The sequence below is a fragment of the Phalacrocorax carbo genome, chromosome Z, assembly GCF_963921805.1.
Source record: "Phalacrocorax carbo chromosome Z, bPhaCar2.1, whole genome shotgun sequence".
Lineage (NCBI taxonomy): Eukaryota > Metazoa > Chordata > Aves > Suliformes > Phalacrocoracidae > Phalacrocorax > Phalacrocorax carbo.
Genome location: NC_087548.1, coordinates 85,542,863 through 85,559,033, shown reverse-complemented (window position 1 = coordinate 85,559,033; position 16,171 = coordinate 85,542,863). Strand labels below are relative to the sequence as shown.

Below are 16,171 nucleotides of genomic sequence, written 5' to 3'. Positions count from 1 at the left end.
GCGCACTCTTTCTCTCACAGTGCTCTTTCTCTCCGGGGAGCAGCAGGGACCATCTTCCGGTATAGAAACACTGGCCTTTTTGTTAGCTTTGCCCTTCAGCCTGTTTCTTAGGGTTGTGTTGATAAACTAGACTACAGCTAACCTCAAAGGCAAGGCACAGCAAAGTGCTGCCTGACGATACGTGCATGGTCTCCTGCTCTATTTCACGGTATGTGTCTTAAAATCGGTGCACATAAAGGGTAGAGTAGGGAGATGTTCCCCTAGCAAATAAACACCCCTGTGTAGTGAGTGAATGCATGCAAGAAAGGTAGTAAATCAGTACTGTATAGCAAATTGTTTCTCCTACACTGGGAATCATGTTGTCTACCCTGGGAATTGGTGGAGGGTCTTGTCTCTCTGCTCAGCCTCAGGCAGGAGGGCGGCAGCAGCGCACTCTCCAGCAGCATGGCTTTTCCTCCAAATCAGTAGTGTCTCCAGCTGTGTGGTGAGTTACCTTATCCCTGTTTACTGAACACTGTGTCTGTAGTCATCCTTGGAGGAACTGGGACCTCCAAGGTAGATACAAACTACCATACGAGTGACCCTGTGGCTGCACTGAGCTCTCCCTGTGAGCTTTGCATAGGAGATGAGGCTGGCAGAGCTGTGGCCCCACAGAGGAGGAGGTGGCAGCTCAGCCATGGAGGCGCAGGCCATGTCTGGCCTTGACAGCAGCTTTGAGCTGCTGTTTGTTTCTTTGTCCGGTTTGGCGATTCGTACCCTGACACTCTGCGAGATACCAGGCTGGGACTGCTGTCCTGCTCAGAGAGTCCCAGCATACCCCTGTCCTCATGGAAGATGCTGGCCCCCGTCATGGAGAGAAGCATCCATGGGGCTGTTGACAGCAGTCATTCAGGCTCTGCAAAGTGCTGTCTAGCAGCTTGAGGAAAGGCATTGACTGTAATGCCGAGCACCCTGCTTGGACTCCTGCCTCCAGCTCCTGGGGGGGTGCCACCAAGGGTCTTTTCCTCTTGGTGGCTGTGGGGATGGGTTGGACTTGCAGCCCCACCAGCCATGTCCAGTTTCAGATGGGCTGTGGGGAACAAAGCGTTACCAGGTCCAGGGCAGCCCTTGGAGGTGGCAGCAGGAGCTGCTGGAGGAAGAAGGGGCTGCAGGCATGATGGGAAGGGAAATTTGACATTGTGTGCTAGAACCCCAGAGAAAGGTAAAAGTTAAGCATGCCTTGACTGTTTGAGAGTGATTTCTTACCAGCTGGATTAGGTACCCTTCTGCCCTCTTCCCCAGCAGGGTTGGGAGCTGTTGCTTTTCTCTGTGGTTGCTATCTCCTCTTGCTCACTTTTATGAGTGACTTTCCTTCCTTTTGCTTTTATTCTCTCTACATGTGCAAAAATAAAACCGTAGTGCAATAAGATACACAGTGGCCTTCGCTCAGGCATTGTCGTCGTTGGCAACGGAAAAGGCATCATCCGTAGCAATCAGATCTATGGGAATAAAGAAGCTGGCATTTATATTCTGTATAATGGAAACCCTGCTGTGAGGTATGTTAGCTAGCACTGACCTCTCTCTCTCCACCTTCATCTGTTAAGAATTAGTCACCCCACTATGCACACTTTTCTTCTCTTTTTTTCTATCCCCTCTGTAGAGCAGAAATAGGACCATGGTGCACTAGTGCCTTTCTGTGACTTCCCTCTAACTGCTTGCTGCACCCAGGACTTTGCCAAATGCCAGTCCTGGGTTTTTGCCCTGAATCAGGGCGAGGACAGGCTGTGTTCAAGATGAACAACCCACACATATCATGGTGCTTTTTGGCAGAAGTTGAGTAACGGACCTCAGCACTCCAATCATTGTTACTCCAATTCACTTTTCTGTTTTAAATACCTGGAACTACTGACATGTGTTTAATACCATTCAGTTTATATGTTAGCACTTGTGTCTAGCAGGCTTTCTTCAGGTCAATGCCATCAGCTTTACCTGGTGGTATCAATTGGTAGCAAAGAAACCCAGAAATGACATAGCAGCTGGAGCATGGCACTGGTTACAGATGTGAGAGGCATCTCGTCTCTACTGCCACCACTTCCCATGTATTGCCATGCCTGTGGGTGATAAGGAACTCACCATGGTGCTATAAAGCAGGGTAGGGCAAAAAGGGAAGAAAATGGTTTCCCTGGATCAGCCCCATAGCTAGGATGCAAGTCTTCATGCTGGAAGTGTTGATAATTAACAATGCTTCAACCTTTAGTCCTGCAGTACTAATGAAAGCAACTTCTTGCAAGTTCATGATCTGTGTGCAGAGCTGATGAGGTTTAGACAGACTGCCTGTATGGACCAAGGTACTTAGTCTAGGTTGGGACCTGGAGAGAAGTCTGCACCAGATGTAGCAGCCCTGAAAACTCAGGGGTCAAGGCCAGGGTTTCCAACAAGGGGTTATGAAAGTGGACTCAGAGAGGTATTGATTTCTGAGAAAAGCTGTGTTGTAATGGCAGGGCCCCGCAGTGCAGAGGAAACACATTGCAGGATGGAGATATTCACTAAATATCTTTCTGTAATTTCTTGCAACATCATTTGCAATCCTAGCTTGCACCAAATGACTGACGTATAACCATCTGTGCTTGCTGGCACTTAGGAGATGATGGGGAGGAGGCAGGGAGGAAGCTTGGTGGGAAGACACCTTTTTTTCTCCTGCCCAGCTGCCTGTTTTGGAGGAGCTCCCCTGCTCTGCTTGTGCATGCCGCTCTGTGCTGCCTTTCAGCTGTGCTGGCTCAAGGAAGGCTCCGGTGCTGGCTGAAGCTGTGTGCACCAGTGCTGTCCTGGTGGTGCCATGTGTAGCTGTGTTGAGTGTAAGGCTCAATGGGGGCTGTTGGCATGGCTGGGTCTCACCGACAGGATGGCTTGTGCGGCTGTGGGCAGGCAGAGCTGGCAAAAGGGAGAGGTTTATGGTAGAAGTCCTTTGCTGGGTGCCTTTTCCACAGCTGGAAGCAGAATACTGTTCTGCCCATCCCTGAGAGCTGCAAGCCCAGCTCCAGCCCATGTCGCTGCCTGCAGCTGCCTGGCTGGGGGACAGGTTTCGGTGGGATCTTGCAAGGGGCTCCATGCAGAAAGCAGGGGGGTGTCCTTCTGAGAAATGTGCTGGTGACATGGGTGCTGAATACTGTTTTTAAGCATGATACAGGCCCTTGGGTGTGTATGTCTTCCAGTCAGAGGTACGCTCTGCAGCAGCTACAAAGCTGTTTGGGTAAAACCTCTCCCCCACTGTGCCAAGCCTGGGAGGTGCCAAGTGTGATTGTGCCTGGTGGTTCAAGGCTACTGCCTGCTCTCCTAAGCTGGTGAGAGCAGCACTGGAGGGCACTGCCTGGCAGCAATGGGTCTTGGGCAGTTGAGAACCCCTGCCTTTTGTTCCTTGGGGAATTGCCTCTGGGATGTCTTCACTTCTTCCTTACCCTGCAGCTGTTGGTGCAAGCGTGGATTTCAAGTACAGGTGCCTTGTGCACTCTTCCTTCTCACCTGGCCCCTTTCTAGAGGCAGGCACGTGTGCCACACCAGCCCTGCAGCCCACAAGCAGCTTTCCATTCTCTGGGGACCACTGATGAGCTATGTTGTGGCAGGGTGCTGGGTGCTTCCCTCGGCTGATGGAGCAAATGGCCCTGCAGGAGCAGTCAGCTGCTGCCCCTGAGCAGGCAGCTGTGAGTGGAGGGGCAGCCGTGCCAGGGCAGCAGAGGACAGCAGAGGCACTAGCTGCCTGGTGAGGTGGGGTGGCCTCCGCTATGCCTACATTTGACCCTGGTTGCAACACAGCTGTGTGAAGCACTGCACCCGCTCCCTCTGCCCCCAGCCAGCGCTGAAGATTATGCATTGCTGGTGATTCCTTGTCACAGACATTGCTTTCCCATGCTGTCTCACTCCTCCACTCCCTTCACAGCCCAGGGTGAGTGGAACCATCTCCAGTGAGTATTCCTGGCTGGATGCCAGGGAAGAATTGGTGCCAGGCACTGCAGGCAGTTGCTTTTTTTCTTCATGATCAACCTGATTGCTCTACTGCTCTGAACCTCAGCAGCAAGCCAGAGATCTGGGGTCACGTTGTGGAGGAGGACCTGAATATGGGCTTGGGGCTCCTGGTCTTAGTTCCTCCTGACAGGCAGCAGGTGGGAGCCCAAGGGACAGTGGATATCACCTCTTCTCAGGCGCCATGGGACCCACGTGTGCTTTCCAGGCCGTCATTCCCAGCACAGCACTGCCTCTGCTCCAGCCACCATGTTTAATGTTTCCCACCATCAACCACGATCACCATCTGCCCACTGGCTTCAGGGCTTTTCTCCAAACAGCAGTCCCATGGCTGATAAAGCCTCTCGCCTCCTCCCTGGGATGGGGAGGATGGGGAAATAGGCTAAAGCCCTCACAGACTCCTCTGCAACATTGACCTAGGTGGGCTTCAGCTGCTACACAGTGCATCTCCTGCACTTTTCCATGGGGGATGGGGGCCTGCAGCTTGGACCCCCCTGCTCCATGCCACCCACAGTTGTAGAGAGGCCACATCAGCTGGCAGTGGGTGGCCTGCCTCCTCACACGGTGAGCTGCATGGTGCTGGGAGAAGCAAGAATTCAGGGTGGTTTGCAGAGGAATTGATACAAAAATTCACGGATACTACCCTTCAAAGTCCAAACCTCCTTGTAAGAGGAAGCGGAGTATCCAGAAAGTTCCCGAAATAAAACTCAATAGCAACAGAGTCACTATTAAGCAGGCATCCTTTATTACAGCGCTGGGCAGCACTGGGGATTGATCCACCATGAGTGCTCCAGTGATTCAGTAAACTTCCAAAGATTATATGCTATAAAGTCATACATATTCATAAGATTCCTGAGGGTTCATTAACATATGTAAAAGCTCAAGCTGCATGCATAGTTGTCTTTTTAGTGGTCTTTGGGGGTCCTCCAGTGGTCTCTGATGGTCTTCCTCACCTATCCGCTGGTTGAACTTTGGGTTTCCTTTGCCCATATATAGTCATTGAATGAGCTCCTCGGTCCTTTAGCCTTGGACTGTCACAAGGGGCTGATTTAAACTAGTTCCTCAAGTCCTTATCTCGGCACTGATGTCCCGAGTTTCTGTTATCAATGAATTTACGAGCTTATTCACCATCTTTTTTAATCCTATCTGGCACCCAGTTGCATTCTTCAAATCCCTGAAACTATCTTTGCAAGGGAGGAAACCACAAGAGAACAAGGATGCTTACAATACGGACTAAGTCAAGGACTGTCAGGGGTTTAGTTCTTTCAGAATGAGTTTAATCCTGAGGAGAAGGAAAGTCTGCCTCAAGGGTGGGGGTAACTGGGGATGCAGGGAACCAGTGGGGCAGAGAGGCCAGGGTGAACTTGGTTCTCCCTGTCTGTATGTTCCCTGTGGCTGTGGGTATGGCTGGCCACTCCTAGAGAGGGCACCCTGGCTGGACAGACAACTGAGCTGATACAGTGGCCATTTGGATGTTCATGACCACTTCCCGCTCTTCGAATGCTCTTACTGACATGTGTTTCTTCCTGCCTCTTTTGTGCTTTCACCTCAAAAGTGGTTCAGCTGTCAATAGCTCTACTCTGCTTTGCATGTACCTTCCCCACTGTGCTTCCCTCTACCTCCCCTCTGCTGTGTGGCTGCCCCAGGCCCAGCTCTCACTGCTGGACACAGGCAACAGGCTGTGATGGGTAGCCAGACAGACAGACCGGTGCCTGTGCAGAGACTCACTGCACCGGCATTGGTGCAAACCATGAGCAGGCAACAGCGCTGCTAGTAACTTTCTTTTCTTCTCCTGCCTCAGTGGGAACCATATTTTCCAGGGACTGGCTGCTGGAATAGCAGTGAATGAGAACGGGAGAGGCCAAATCACAGGTACGGGAATGAAAATGGTGTTACGCCCACTTAATTTCTCCCTTTAAGCTCTGTTTATTTGATTGCAAAATTTATCTTGTTATGGTTCTTTGGTGAATTTAGGTGCAATAATGTCCTGGTTTACATTTTCTGGTTGGCATTACTGCCTTTGATGGAGGGACCGTGTCTTTCTGTAGCATGTCCTCCAGATTATTGTTCGCTTCATCTCTGGCCCAGCTGGGACATGGAACTCTGCTCCAGAGCAGTCTGCCATGTGGACTGCATTTTTTTCCTCCTGTGCCATCCCGTTTATAAGCTAAAGCTATCATTGATGTTTTCCTACTGTTGTGGCACCTCTGAGTTGTTTTCCGCTCTGCCCAACAGCTCAGAGGACAGGGAGGTGGTGGTTACCGGAACTGCTAATGACCAGTGTGCTGTGTGGGAGAGCATTGCCAGGGGAATGGGGGAATGGGAAGCTCCCGAGGCTTGGGCTCTGCCACAGGCAATGGGAGCTTTTCAGTGGGGCCAGGTCTTGGCTTGCCAGGTCTCCTTGCTCTTCCATGGGCAGGAGGCTTGTGCAGTCACCTTATCCTCCCTGCCTGGCCCTAGGGAACGTCATCTGTGAGAACCAGTGGGGCGGGGCAGACATCCGCCATGGGGGCGACCCCATCCTCAGGAACAACCTTATCTCCTGCGGCTACTCAGACGGTGTGGTGGTGGGCGAGAGCGGGAAGGGCCTTATCGAAGGCAATGCCATCTACGGTAAGGCAACAAACTCAGGTGGTGAATGATTCTTGCCTTCTCACCCACAGCCCATCATCTTGGGCTTGCTGGGCTGCCCTCTACCTCTGGTGTACTCTAGAGCTGCGGTGGGTCCCCAGGAGGCGTCTGTGGTGGGTGCCCAGGAGGGGCCTGTGGTGGGTAACCCAAAGCGGGTGGTGGGTGACCAGGAGGGTCCTCTGGTGGGTGCCGAGGAGGGGACTGTGGTGGATGCCCATGTGGGAGTGGTGGGTGCCCAAGTGGGGGTGGTGGTGCCCAGGAGGGAGGTGTAGTGGGTGCCCACGAGGAGACTGTGGTGGGTCCCCATGAGGGGACTGTGGGTGGTGTCCAGGAAGGGACTGTGGTGGGTGCCAAAGAGGGGATGTGGTGGGTGCTTAGGAAAGGGCTGTGTTGGATGCCCAGGAGTGGGTCTGTGGTGGGTGCCCAGGAGGGGAGTGTGGTGGCTGCCCAGGAGGGGCCAGTGCTGGGTGCTCAGGAGGGAGAAGTAATTGGTGCCCAGGAGGGGACTGTGGTGGGTGCCCAGTAGGGGGTGGTGCTGCCCAGGAGGGGGCTGTGGTGGGTGCTTCACAAGGGAGCTTTTTTGGATGATCACAAGGGGACTCTGGTGGGTGCCCAGGAGCGTACAGTGGTGGGTGCCCAAGAGGGGTCTGTGATGGATGCGCAGGATGGAGCTGAGATGGGTGCCCAGGAAGGATCTGTAGTGGGTACCAACAAGGGGGCCTGTGGTCAGTGCCATGAAGGCGCTGAGGTAAGTGCCTATGTGTGGTCAGTGGTGGGTCCCCAGGGAGGGCTGTTGTGGGTGCCCAGGAGAAGAGAGTGTTCAGTGCCCACGAGGGGACTGTGGTGGGTGCCCAGATGGGGGTGGTGGTACCTAGGAGGGATCAGTACTGGGATCCCAGGAGGGGTCTATTGTGGGCGTTCAGGAAGGAACTGTAATTGGTGCCGAGGAGAGAGTGGTGGTGGGTGCCAAGGAGGGGGCTGTGGTGGGTGCCCTGGAGAGGGCTGAGGTGGGTGCCCAGGAGGGAGCTGATGTGGGAATGGCACCTGGTCCAGCCCATCACAAGCACTCCAGAGGTCATGCTGCTGGACTGTGGTTCACGAGGCCTCTCTCCCTGCTGAAAAGACCACTGCTGTGTCTCCAGTGACTGGCAGAAGCTTCCCTCTGAAGCACTGAAAGGGTAGCCAGCCTTGCACTGTCTCCCTCGTGCAGGACAGGCCTGCAGGAAAGGACACACTGAGTCCCCACAGGATGAGGGGAGCCGCATCTGCTGCTGTCCTGCACCCATATAACCCAAGGCTGGAGGAGACTCGCTGGGTCTGTAATCTAACAGCTGGGCTAATGTCTGAGAGGTGTAAACTCCCCAGGTTATTTTTTTTAGGAAGCTGGAATTAGCCTCTTGAGAGCAGCTGCAGGGGGACAAATGCTGCAGAGAACCCACTGCTGCCAGGACATGGGTCCAAGTCCTGGAGGGGCTGTGTTCCTCTCTGGCCCTGTTTAGGACAGAGATGGGATGCAGGCAGTTATGTAGCATGGCTCTGTGTCTGTCTGTCCCACTAGTAAGGCTGGAGGTGGTGGTGGCCAGTAGTGCTGTCAGCCAGTGTCAGCCCCTTGCAGTGAGGGTAAGGTATACAGATAGGGAGTTCCCAGAGGTTTCTGGAACAGCATTGATCAGGGCAGGAGGAGGCTGGTTTTAGGGCCCAGCCACACTAGGGGTAGTGAAGCTGCAGCTCACACTGGCGAATACACTTAGGCTCGGAAGGCCAAGCCTTAGGGAAATCGTCTCAGTGCTTCTGGAGCTGCTTGCTCCCTGGCCCTGGAGACTCCCAGCCCTGGAGGACGAGAGACCAGGGCATGCCTAATCCCGGGAGGGGGTAGTGGTGACACATGGGCTTCCAGCACTGTGGCTGCCTGTCTGTGGCAAAGCCACCCGCCCATGGAGCTGGCAGGTAGGGCTGTGCCTGGCCATCCTACAGAGCCCCAAGGTGATGGGAGTTTACCTACTCATTGCATGAGTTAAACCAGCATACTTGAGCTGGTGTCAGAGCATGGACATTGCCAGGTGGATGTGGGGAAATGATGGCACTGAGCTCACAGACTCAAGTCAGCCCAGTGGGACCAAAGGATTGCTGTGAGCCACTGACATGTAGGGTTAGCCTTCCAGTGTGCTCAGGAGAATGATCACCTCTATCCCATCTGCATCACATGTGGACTACCAGCTGCTTTGGGGCAGGGCTGGGGGTTTCCAAGCACTGCTGAGTTGGTGGGCTATGCTGCCATTCACTACAGGCAACAAGGGCTGCGGCGTGTGGATGGTGTCCTCCAGCCTCCCGCACCTCATCAACAACCAGATCAGCCACAACAGCATCTATGGGGTGGCAGTGTTCTGCCGCAAGGACCATGCTGGAGACTACCTCCCTGGCCAGGGGGGTGGCGAGAACTTCCAGGAGGAGAGGGAGGGTGCTGGTGGGGAGAATGATCCTGACAGTGAGGAGGAGTACCTGGCTGCCCGGCATCCCATCAGCGTGGCACTGGTGGAGTTGAACAGCATCAACCACAATGGAGGTGAGCTCAGGGCCTGGGGCTCTTCCCAGGCTCCAGGAGAAGGGGTAGCATGCAGAACAGTGTGTTGTCCTGGCCCAGCAGTGTTATCCAAAAAGCGGATTCGTCACTCGGTGTGCAATGAGCCAATAATCACACGCTCGGGAGAGGCACTGCAAATTTGTTTCAGGGTTGCACAAGCCTGGGTGCTCGGTGGTTTTCCACAAATCAAGCACACTGAAGCTGGCAACCTTATCATATTTCTACAATATGTCCATACATATTCTACCTGTCTAATACATATTAATTCTGATCTACATAAGTTATATAATTGGCACTGTTACTCTTGGCTCTGCTTTGGTTTCTTCCATGCATGCTTTCCTTTCTTCAGGGGTCTTTGGTGACCTTGGCAGATGAGGCATCCTAACTGCTGTTACACAGAAACAACTCAAAATTATTTTCTCTTAGCAACCCTCACTCATTTTTCTTTGAAAAAGAAATGCTTGCCATTAATTAAATGAGTGACCTGATGGCCAAGACATCTTGTCGCTAGTCTTAGATTAACCTTTAACAATGCTTAATCAAAAAGGAAGAGTCTATATTAATGCTAACTTAATCATATACAATATCACTTGGATTCATGCTAACTAAACATATACAACACTCCCTAGATTCACGCTATCACTCCTTGTATCCAAGGCAGGGAGGGTTGTCCTCTTACACCAGCACTGGGGTCTGCCAGGGGCTTCCTCGGCTGCCACCAGGCCAGGAGCACCCTGGAGAAATGCTAGGCCAAGGCCTGAGTGTGGGTGGATTTTCATCCTTAAGATGCCAGTCAGAAAGTCATATTGTGACAGAAGAAACTGAGTAGCTTTTAGAAATAGAAATACATTTGTGGTCATCGTGACTGAGGCCACAAACTCTTAACCGATATCTCTTATTTTTGTTTGGCAGCTGCTGGGTTGCACGTCAAGAGCAGCGAAGCGCTCAACATCATTGCTAATGTAATTCACGCCAACCGTGATGGTGGGGTGGCCGTGCTGCAGAGCAGCCAGCTGACACGCATTGCAGATAACAGCATTTCCTGCAACAGCCGGGGAGGTGTGCTGGTCGAGGCTGAGTGCCAGGTGGAGCTGCGTGGCAATGGCATCTATGAGAACAGCAGCCACGGCATTGTCTCCAAGGGAGAGGGTGTCATCATGGAGAACGACATCATTGGCAACCACAGGTGTGGCCTTCAGCTGCTCCAGGCAGCAGACATGAAGGTGTGTCTTGCAGAGGGCTGAGGGGCACTGACTTGTGCATCCCTGCGGATGGGGGCAGAGGGGAGACCGAGCCTGCTGCTGCTGCCCTCCCTCCCTGGGCGGGGGGGAAGCCAGCAGGCCCCAGGTTGGCAAGCAGGACAGAAGGGACTGCCCTGGCATTGCCAGCAGGAGGAACGGACAATCAGGATCACGTCCTCAACCCTGCGATTAGAGGGGCTGCAGTTTCCAGGCTACATTAGAAGTCTGTCTAGCTGATTGAGGGAAGTTGTCACCCATGTCCTTTTCCATCAGGAGGCTGCATCTGAAATGTTGCCTCCAGTTTGGGACCTCAAGGTCAAGAGGGAGGTGGAGAAAAGGGAGAAGGTCCATTGCAGAGCTACCAGGATAGGCAAGTACCAGGACACATGACTGGTATGATGAGGCAGAGGGAGCTGGACTTTAGTCTGGCAGAGAAGAGGCCAACAAGGATCTAACAGCAGTGCACAGCTACCTGAACAGCAGTCAGAGCCCAGCCCTTCTTGGCAGTGCCAGACAGTACAACTAGGGTCAACAGCACAAGTTGTAGTGGTTCCTTGGCCTTGGGGGGTCCACATGAGAGCCTGGGGTCTTTTGCCTTGGAGGATGGTACAGCCCTGCACCGTCACAAAGCGGTGTGGGGTCACCATCCTTGGTCATTTCCAAGCCTTGGCAGGACAAAGCCAGGCTGTCCTGATCTAGTCCTCTAGAAAGTCCTACTCCAGAGCCCTGTTCCACCAGCACTCCTCAACTCCAAGTTTTTCATGGGCAGTCTCTGGGAATAGGTTGGAGAAAAGTCAGCAGAAATTGTTTGAGGGAAGGTGGGGATTAAGTAAACATTTGTTTTTATTCAGGTCAGCGGTGCAAAACGAGAGTGCACTACTCAGAAGAAAGTGAGATTTCCATCCCTAGTGGGTTTGAACTGTGTCACATCCTAACATCTGTCAAGAGAGCTTTAGAAGTGCTCTGTAGGGCCCAGAGTGAGGAGGTGAAATCTTCCCTAGCCTCAGCATTGTTGGGTCCATGCTTATTATTGCTCACATGCAGCAGAACTCCACGTGTACTGGTGGAGCTGGCTGTGTTGCCCCAGAGCGCTCAGTACCCACATTGAGAGAAACGTGAAAGGAGATGTACGAGCAGCTGCAGCTTTTTAGGTGGACAAGCACATGAGGGACGGGCTTGTGCGAGCTCATGCCATTGCTCAGTTGCAAAGGAAAGAGTAAATTTTGGAAGTCCTATCTCAAAGCTGTATCCTCGTTGACGGTGATCCACAGGTAGTTTGTCACATCTGTCTGATGTGTAAGCCTTGGTAAAGGACAGCTCAGTCATCATTTCCCACATGTTGATTCACAGATGGCTTGTAGGAGAGACCTCTCTTCCCTCAGAGCAGCAAAAAGAGTCCTGTGCATTTTGGTGCAATGACATTAAACAGCCCATCTTCTCCCAGGCTTGTCCCCTGTATTTAACCGAGTGGCACAGGCAAGTGGGTCATCCCGTAGGCATCTGTTGAAGATTTGTAGGCTGTGTGAGCTGTGCTGAAGAACTGAGGTAGCTGTTATCTGAACTAGATTTTTTTGAAAGTTAAATGTAGTGTTCCAGCATCTAGCCAGGTCCCAGTGTCAGCACCTGGGTCAAGGTTGCCACTGTTCTCTTCTTTGCTGAGGTGAGGCTATTGTGCATCAGAATGATAGATGAATGCAATTTAACTCATCGTGCAGGGTTCATTTGGGGAGCAGAGCAGGTGGCACACTCCTTTTTGAAGTACTGGCGATGTTGTGGTGCTGTCATTTCTCATCTGCCCACTGGCAGAGCCAGTGCCTGAAAGCAGGTAAGATGGTGTGCAGTGCTGGGTGGGGAGGACTGCTGGGCAAGGAGCATCACAGCAGCTGTTGCTGTGGAGCTAAGGAGAAGAAGGGACCACATTGATCTTCCAGATGATGGCACAGCGAGAGCTGTGGCCTTGTATTTCTTGAGAAGCAGAGACTCCTAAGTGCTCTTTTTTTCATATGCAAAGAAGTGACAGCCTGTCACTACAACCGTTTGAAACCTGAGAGCAATGAGCAGCGTCAGGTTCATGTTCAGCAGCATCTGAGTTTGTGTTTCATCAGGGGGTTGGGTATCAGCTGCAGTGAAGCTTATGGCATCGACTATTGACAGCAACTGAGCTACCCACTGGATCCACCAGCAATGTGTGGAAGGCTTTGGGAAAGGTGGTGTGTGCATGGCTACGGCACATCCAGTCTGAACCCTCAGCATGCTCCCAAACTGCCAGGGAGTTCTAGTGAGCCTGCAGAAGAGCTGATCAAAGAGGCATATGAACAATGTCCTTCTGCTTGGGCCATCCTGTCTAAAGCTTATTTTGCAGGTGACCAAGAACAGGATCCAGTCCTTTCGGGACTATGGGATTGCTCTTTTTGATGAAGCCAAAGGCCTGGTGCAGGAAAACCTCATTTTCCAAGGGAGATCCAAGAAATCCATTTTGCGACCAGTGTCAAATGCACAGGATTGCATCATTCAAAACAACATGCTTCTCACCTTCAAGAAAAGGTGAGGCACTGGCACCATGGGTGCTGTTGTGAGCTTGGCGTGGCATTGTGCTCCTGTGTTAGGTGAGTGCTGGAGGGCTCTGCTCCAGCAAAGTCTGTAGTTTCTCTTCCCAGCTTCCCACACCTGCTGACCCATGGCACCAGCCCCATGTGTGTGGTGAACTGCAGATGAGGACAACAGATCAAGCAGAGCCAAGAGGCTCCTCATGGGGTACCTCTAAAGCCAAGTGAGGGCCTTGGATTATTCCTTGACAGGCCTGTGGGTCTTCACAATGTCTCTGAGCATAGGGACGTCTGCCCTGTGCCCTGGCCAGCTCACTCTCCCGTGCAGTGCTGCCTTTGAAGCTTGGCTGCTGTGTTTGTGGGCTGCACTGCTGTCCCTGCAGCACAGGCAGCCCTGGGGTGTTTGTAGCCTGGGCCGAGAAAGTCAGAGGAAGGAGGAATGGCCAGAGCCACCCCGCAGCCTGCATTGTGCTTCTGTGCTTGTGAGGAGGAGGATGGCTTCAGGCAATAGGTTTCACCACCAGGCTTTTGCTACCAGGGCAACATGAATGGCGAATGGGAAAATGGATCTTGGAGTGCTTGTTTTTCCTTGGTGTGATTTAGCTACCCTGGTCTTTATGCCAGTGTAAGCATGTGTCTTCTGGTGGTCTTCAGAGGTACCTCTGTAGCTGCAGACCTCTAATGGGTATTGCAAAGCTTTCCTTAGCTGCCAGCTGCCACCCAGATCTCAGTGACTCTCATCATTATAGGTCTTGTTCAAAACAGGTCACTCTAGACCAGGACTCTCTTCTGCAGCAGATGCCTGAGGAGGGAAGGCTCGAGCCCCGTCACCCACACAAGGGCTGGGTAGCCAGTGGGTTGTTCTTCTTAGCTAGAATTTTGACCTTGACTCTTCTCTCTGGATCAGAAACCTTGGTCCAGGGTGTGGGTGAGGACACAGTGAAATTGGAAGACCTGCATTACTGGAGGGAGGTTAGGCCAGGGGGGTCTCCTGGGCTGATGATCCACCTGCTGCTCTGGACTCCCATAGCATGAAAGTCAAGTGCACTAGTGATGACTCTCAGCACCTCCTCCAGTGCCCTTAGGCCCAGTATTACTCCATTAGGTTTCCAAATCTGGGCCCCTTTAAGCAATTCTTGGGAGGTCCCACCATTGACTCTCCCCCTGCAGGCTCTTGCCCCATCCCCCAGAACTTGCAGTCACTGAGAGGTGTTGGCTGTGAACTCACAGAAAGTATTATTTGCAGTAAAGCAATATGTTCTGTCTCAATTCTCCAACCATTTCTGTCCCAGTTGGGTTTTGGAACAGATGTTGGGTGGTGAACATTGTGCGCCTGCCAGCACGGCTCTGCCCCTTTCCTCCTTGCAGGGTGAATCTCAAGGGAGTGTTTCTAAGGCTGCTCTGGAAGCACGATTCCACCCTCCTCACAGCCACATGTGGGGTGTCTCTCCTTTTCCCAGGTTTGATATGGAGTGCATGCTGACCAACCCCCCAGCACGGCCTCACATTGAAAGAGGTGCCCCGAGGTCCTGCACGGCGGCTGATAGTCAGAGAGTTTCCAGCATAACCACCAGGGTGGATGGGGGCTGCCACAACCATGGGAGCATCTTCTGCACCATTCTTTGACCAGGGAAGAGGTTTCTTCACTGGTTTCTCTGCCTGCCTTTTCTCCAGAGCTGCCACCAGGAAGCTCTCACATCTCAGGAATGGGGAACCCCATTGGACTGTACTCTCTTTTCATGAAGGATTTTGCAACTTCAGTGGCTCCTCACTAAATAAAAAATAGCTGGGAGAACAGCTGTTAATTTCTTCCTCTTTGCCCACTGAGAGCACTGCTGGGGTAAATTACAAGTGAGCAGTTCCTTAGATGAAATGTGCTCCTGGCAGGACCACCAGTGCGCCTGGCCGGGCATCCCCAGCCTGAGTGCTGGACAAACCTCTCTTCCTATGGGGCCTGCGGCATTATTTATTTGGGAATCACTTGCTTTGAATCTGCTTTCTCAGTGACCACCTGCATTTATGCCAGAAGACTCAGAGGCTGACGTGTCCTCTGTGGTCTTTCTCAATTTCTGTCTGTGCTGATTCTGACCCAGAAGGGGCACACAGATCAGTGCAGATAGACGTATGCGCAGACATGCATACCTGCAGTACGGGTCCTTCCAGCAACTGGGCTCAGATGCTGTCTGCCCAGTACCTGCTCCTGGGTACCATTATCCCCAGTTTCTGCCACAAGGACTTACAAGCCCCTGGAGGCTGCAGGCCACTCTCACCAGACAGGCAGACAGACAGACAGACACAGACAGAGAGAGTGCCTGGTCTCCCAAACCCTTTCACCTCCTCATTGTAGCAGCCCCATGCAGATGCAGATCCCCACACACCACCAGTGCTGGCACCCGCTCCGAAGGGACAGCCCTCAACCCAGGAAGAATTAGAAACAGCATTTGGTGAGCAGGCAGGACAGACTGCATTCATCGGGCCCAGGCGTGGCCAGACCAGCATCTGTCCTTGGCCACCAGCCTCCTGTTTACATACAATGGGACACTTTTTATCCCCTTACTCCTCTGTTTTCCCACTTTTTTTTTTCCCCAAATCGCCTTGATCCCTGCGTTTCCAACATTTGCTCCCTCCCCAGGCATCCTGCAAAAAGCCTGTGCAATCCTGGAATGCTCTTCCCTTCCACGCTGTAGTGTCTCCCTTAGCCCTGGCAGTGACCCCTGGGGCTGTGAGGTGCTCAGGGGAGGCTGGGTGTCCCCAGCCCACGGGGCTGAGCTCCCCTGGGACTGGGAGGGACTGGGCAGGGGCTCATGGTTCTGGGGGCGTCACTGGCAATCCCCTGCTGTCCCCTGGGGCTTGGTGCTCTTGCTTTGGGGAGACAGAGGTGTGCACGCTGTAACCTCACACCACCAGCTAGTGGTTTCTGCCTTGTCATTCCCCTACCTGAAACTGGCAGTCGGTTCCCAACTGGATTTTCTTTGTCTCATTCACATAATGAGTGTCCAGACACATTTCTCCTTTGCTATGATCACAGCATGATGTCATCTGCTGCTTCTCTGCAGACCGATGCTGTAAGACAATACAATCCATTTTTTTTTAAAAGGAGAGGTACTATTTTCTGTAATTTCAGGAAAACTGTCTGCTGCAAATAAAATGCTATATTTTAAAAGTTGTCTACATTT

General features: G+C 52.6%; 1 protein-coding gene across 2 annotated transcripts in view; it reads left to right on the top strand.

Annotated features, from left to right (window-relative positions):
- The window catches only part of FBXO10 (F-box protein 10), a 32,205-nt gene extending 16,039 nt beyond the window's left edge, over positions 1–16,166 (top strand). Inside the window, exons 5-11 of one of the 2 annotated variants that reach the window (XM_064438338.1) lie at positions 1,399–1,535; positions 5,798–5,868; positions 6,457–6,609; positions 8,915–9,190; positions 10,121–10,431; positions 12,812–12,993; positions 14,456–16,166. In XM_064438338.1, coding sequence (XP_064294408.1) covers positions 1,399–1,535; positions 5,798–5,868; positions 6,457–6,609; positions 8,915–9,190; positions 10,121–10,431; positions 12,812–12,993; positions 14,456–14,621 — 1,296 coding nt within the window. In that variant the 3' untranslated portion in view covers positions 14,622–16,166. Of the gene's footprint in view, positions 1–1,398; positions 1,536–5,797; positions 5,869–6,456; positions 6,610–8,914; positions 9,191–10,120; positions 10,432–12,811; positions 12,994–14,455 lie in introns of those variants that run through there. The other variant, XM_064438339.1, reaches the window with a different exon arrangement.
- The last annotated feature ends 5 nt before the right edge of the window (positions 16,167–16,171 follow it).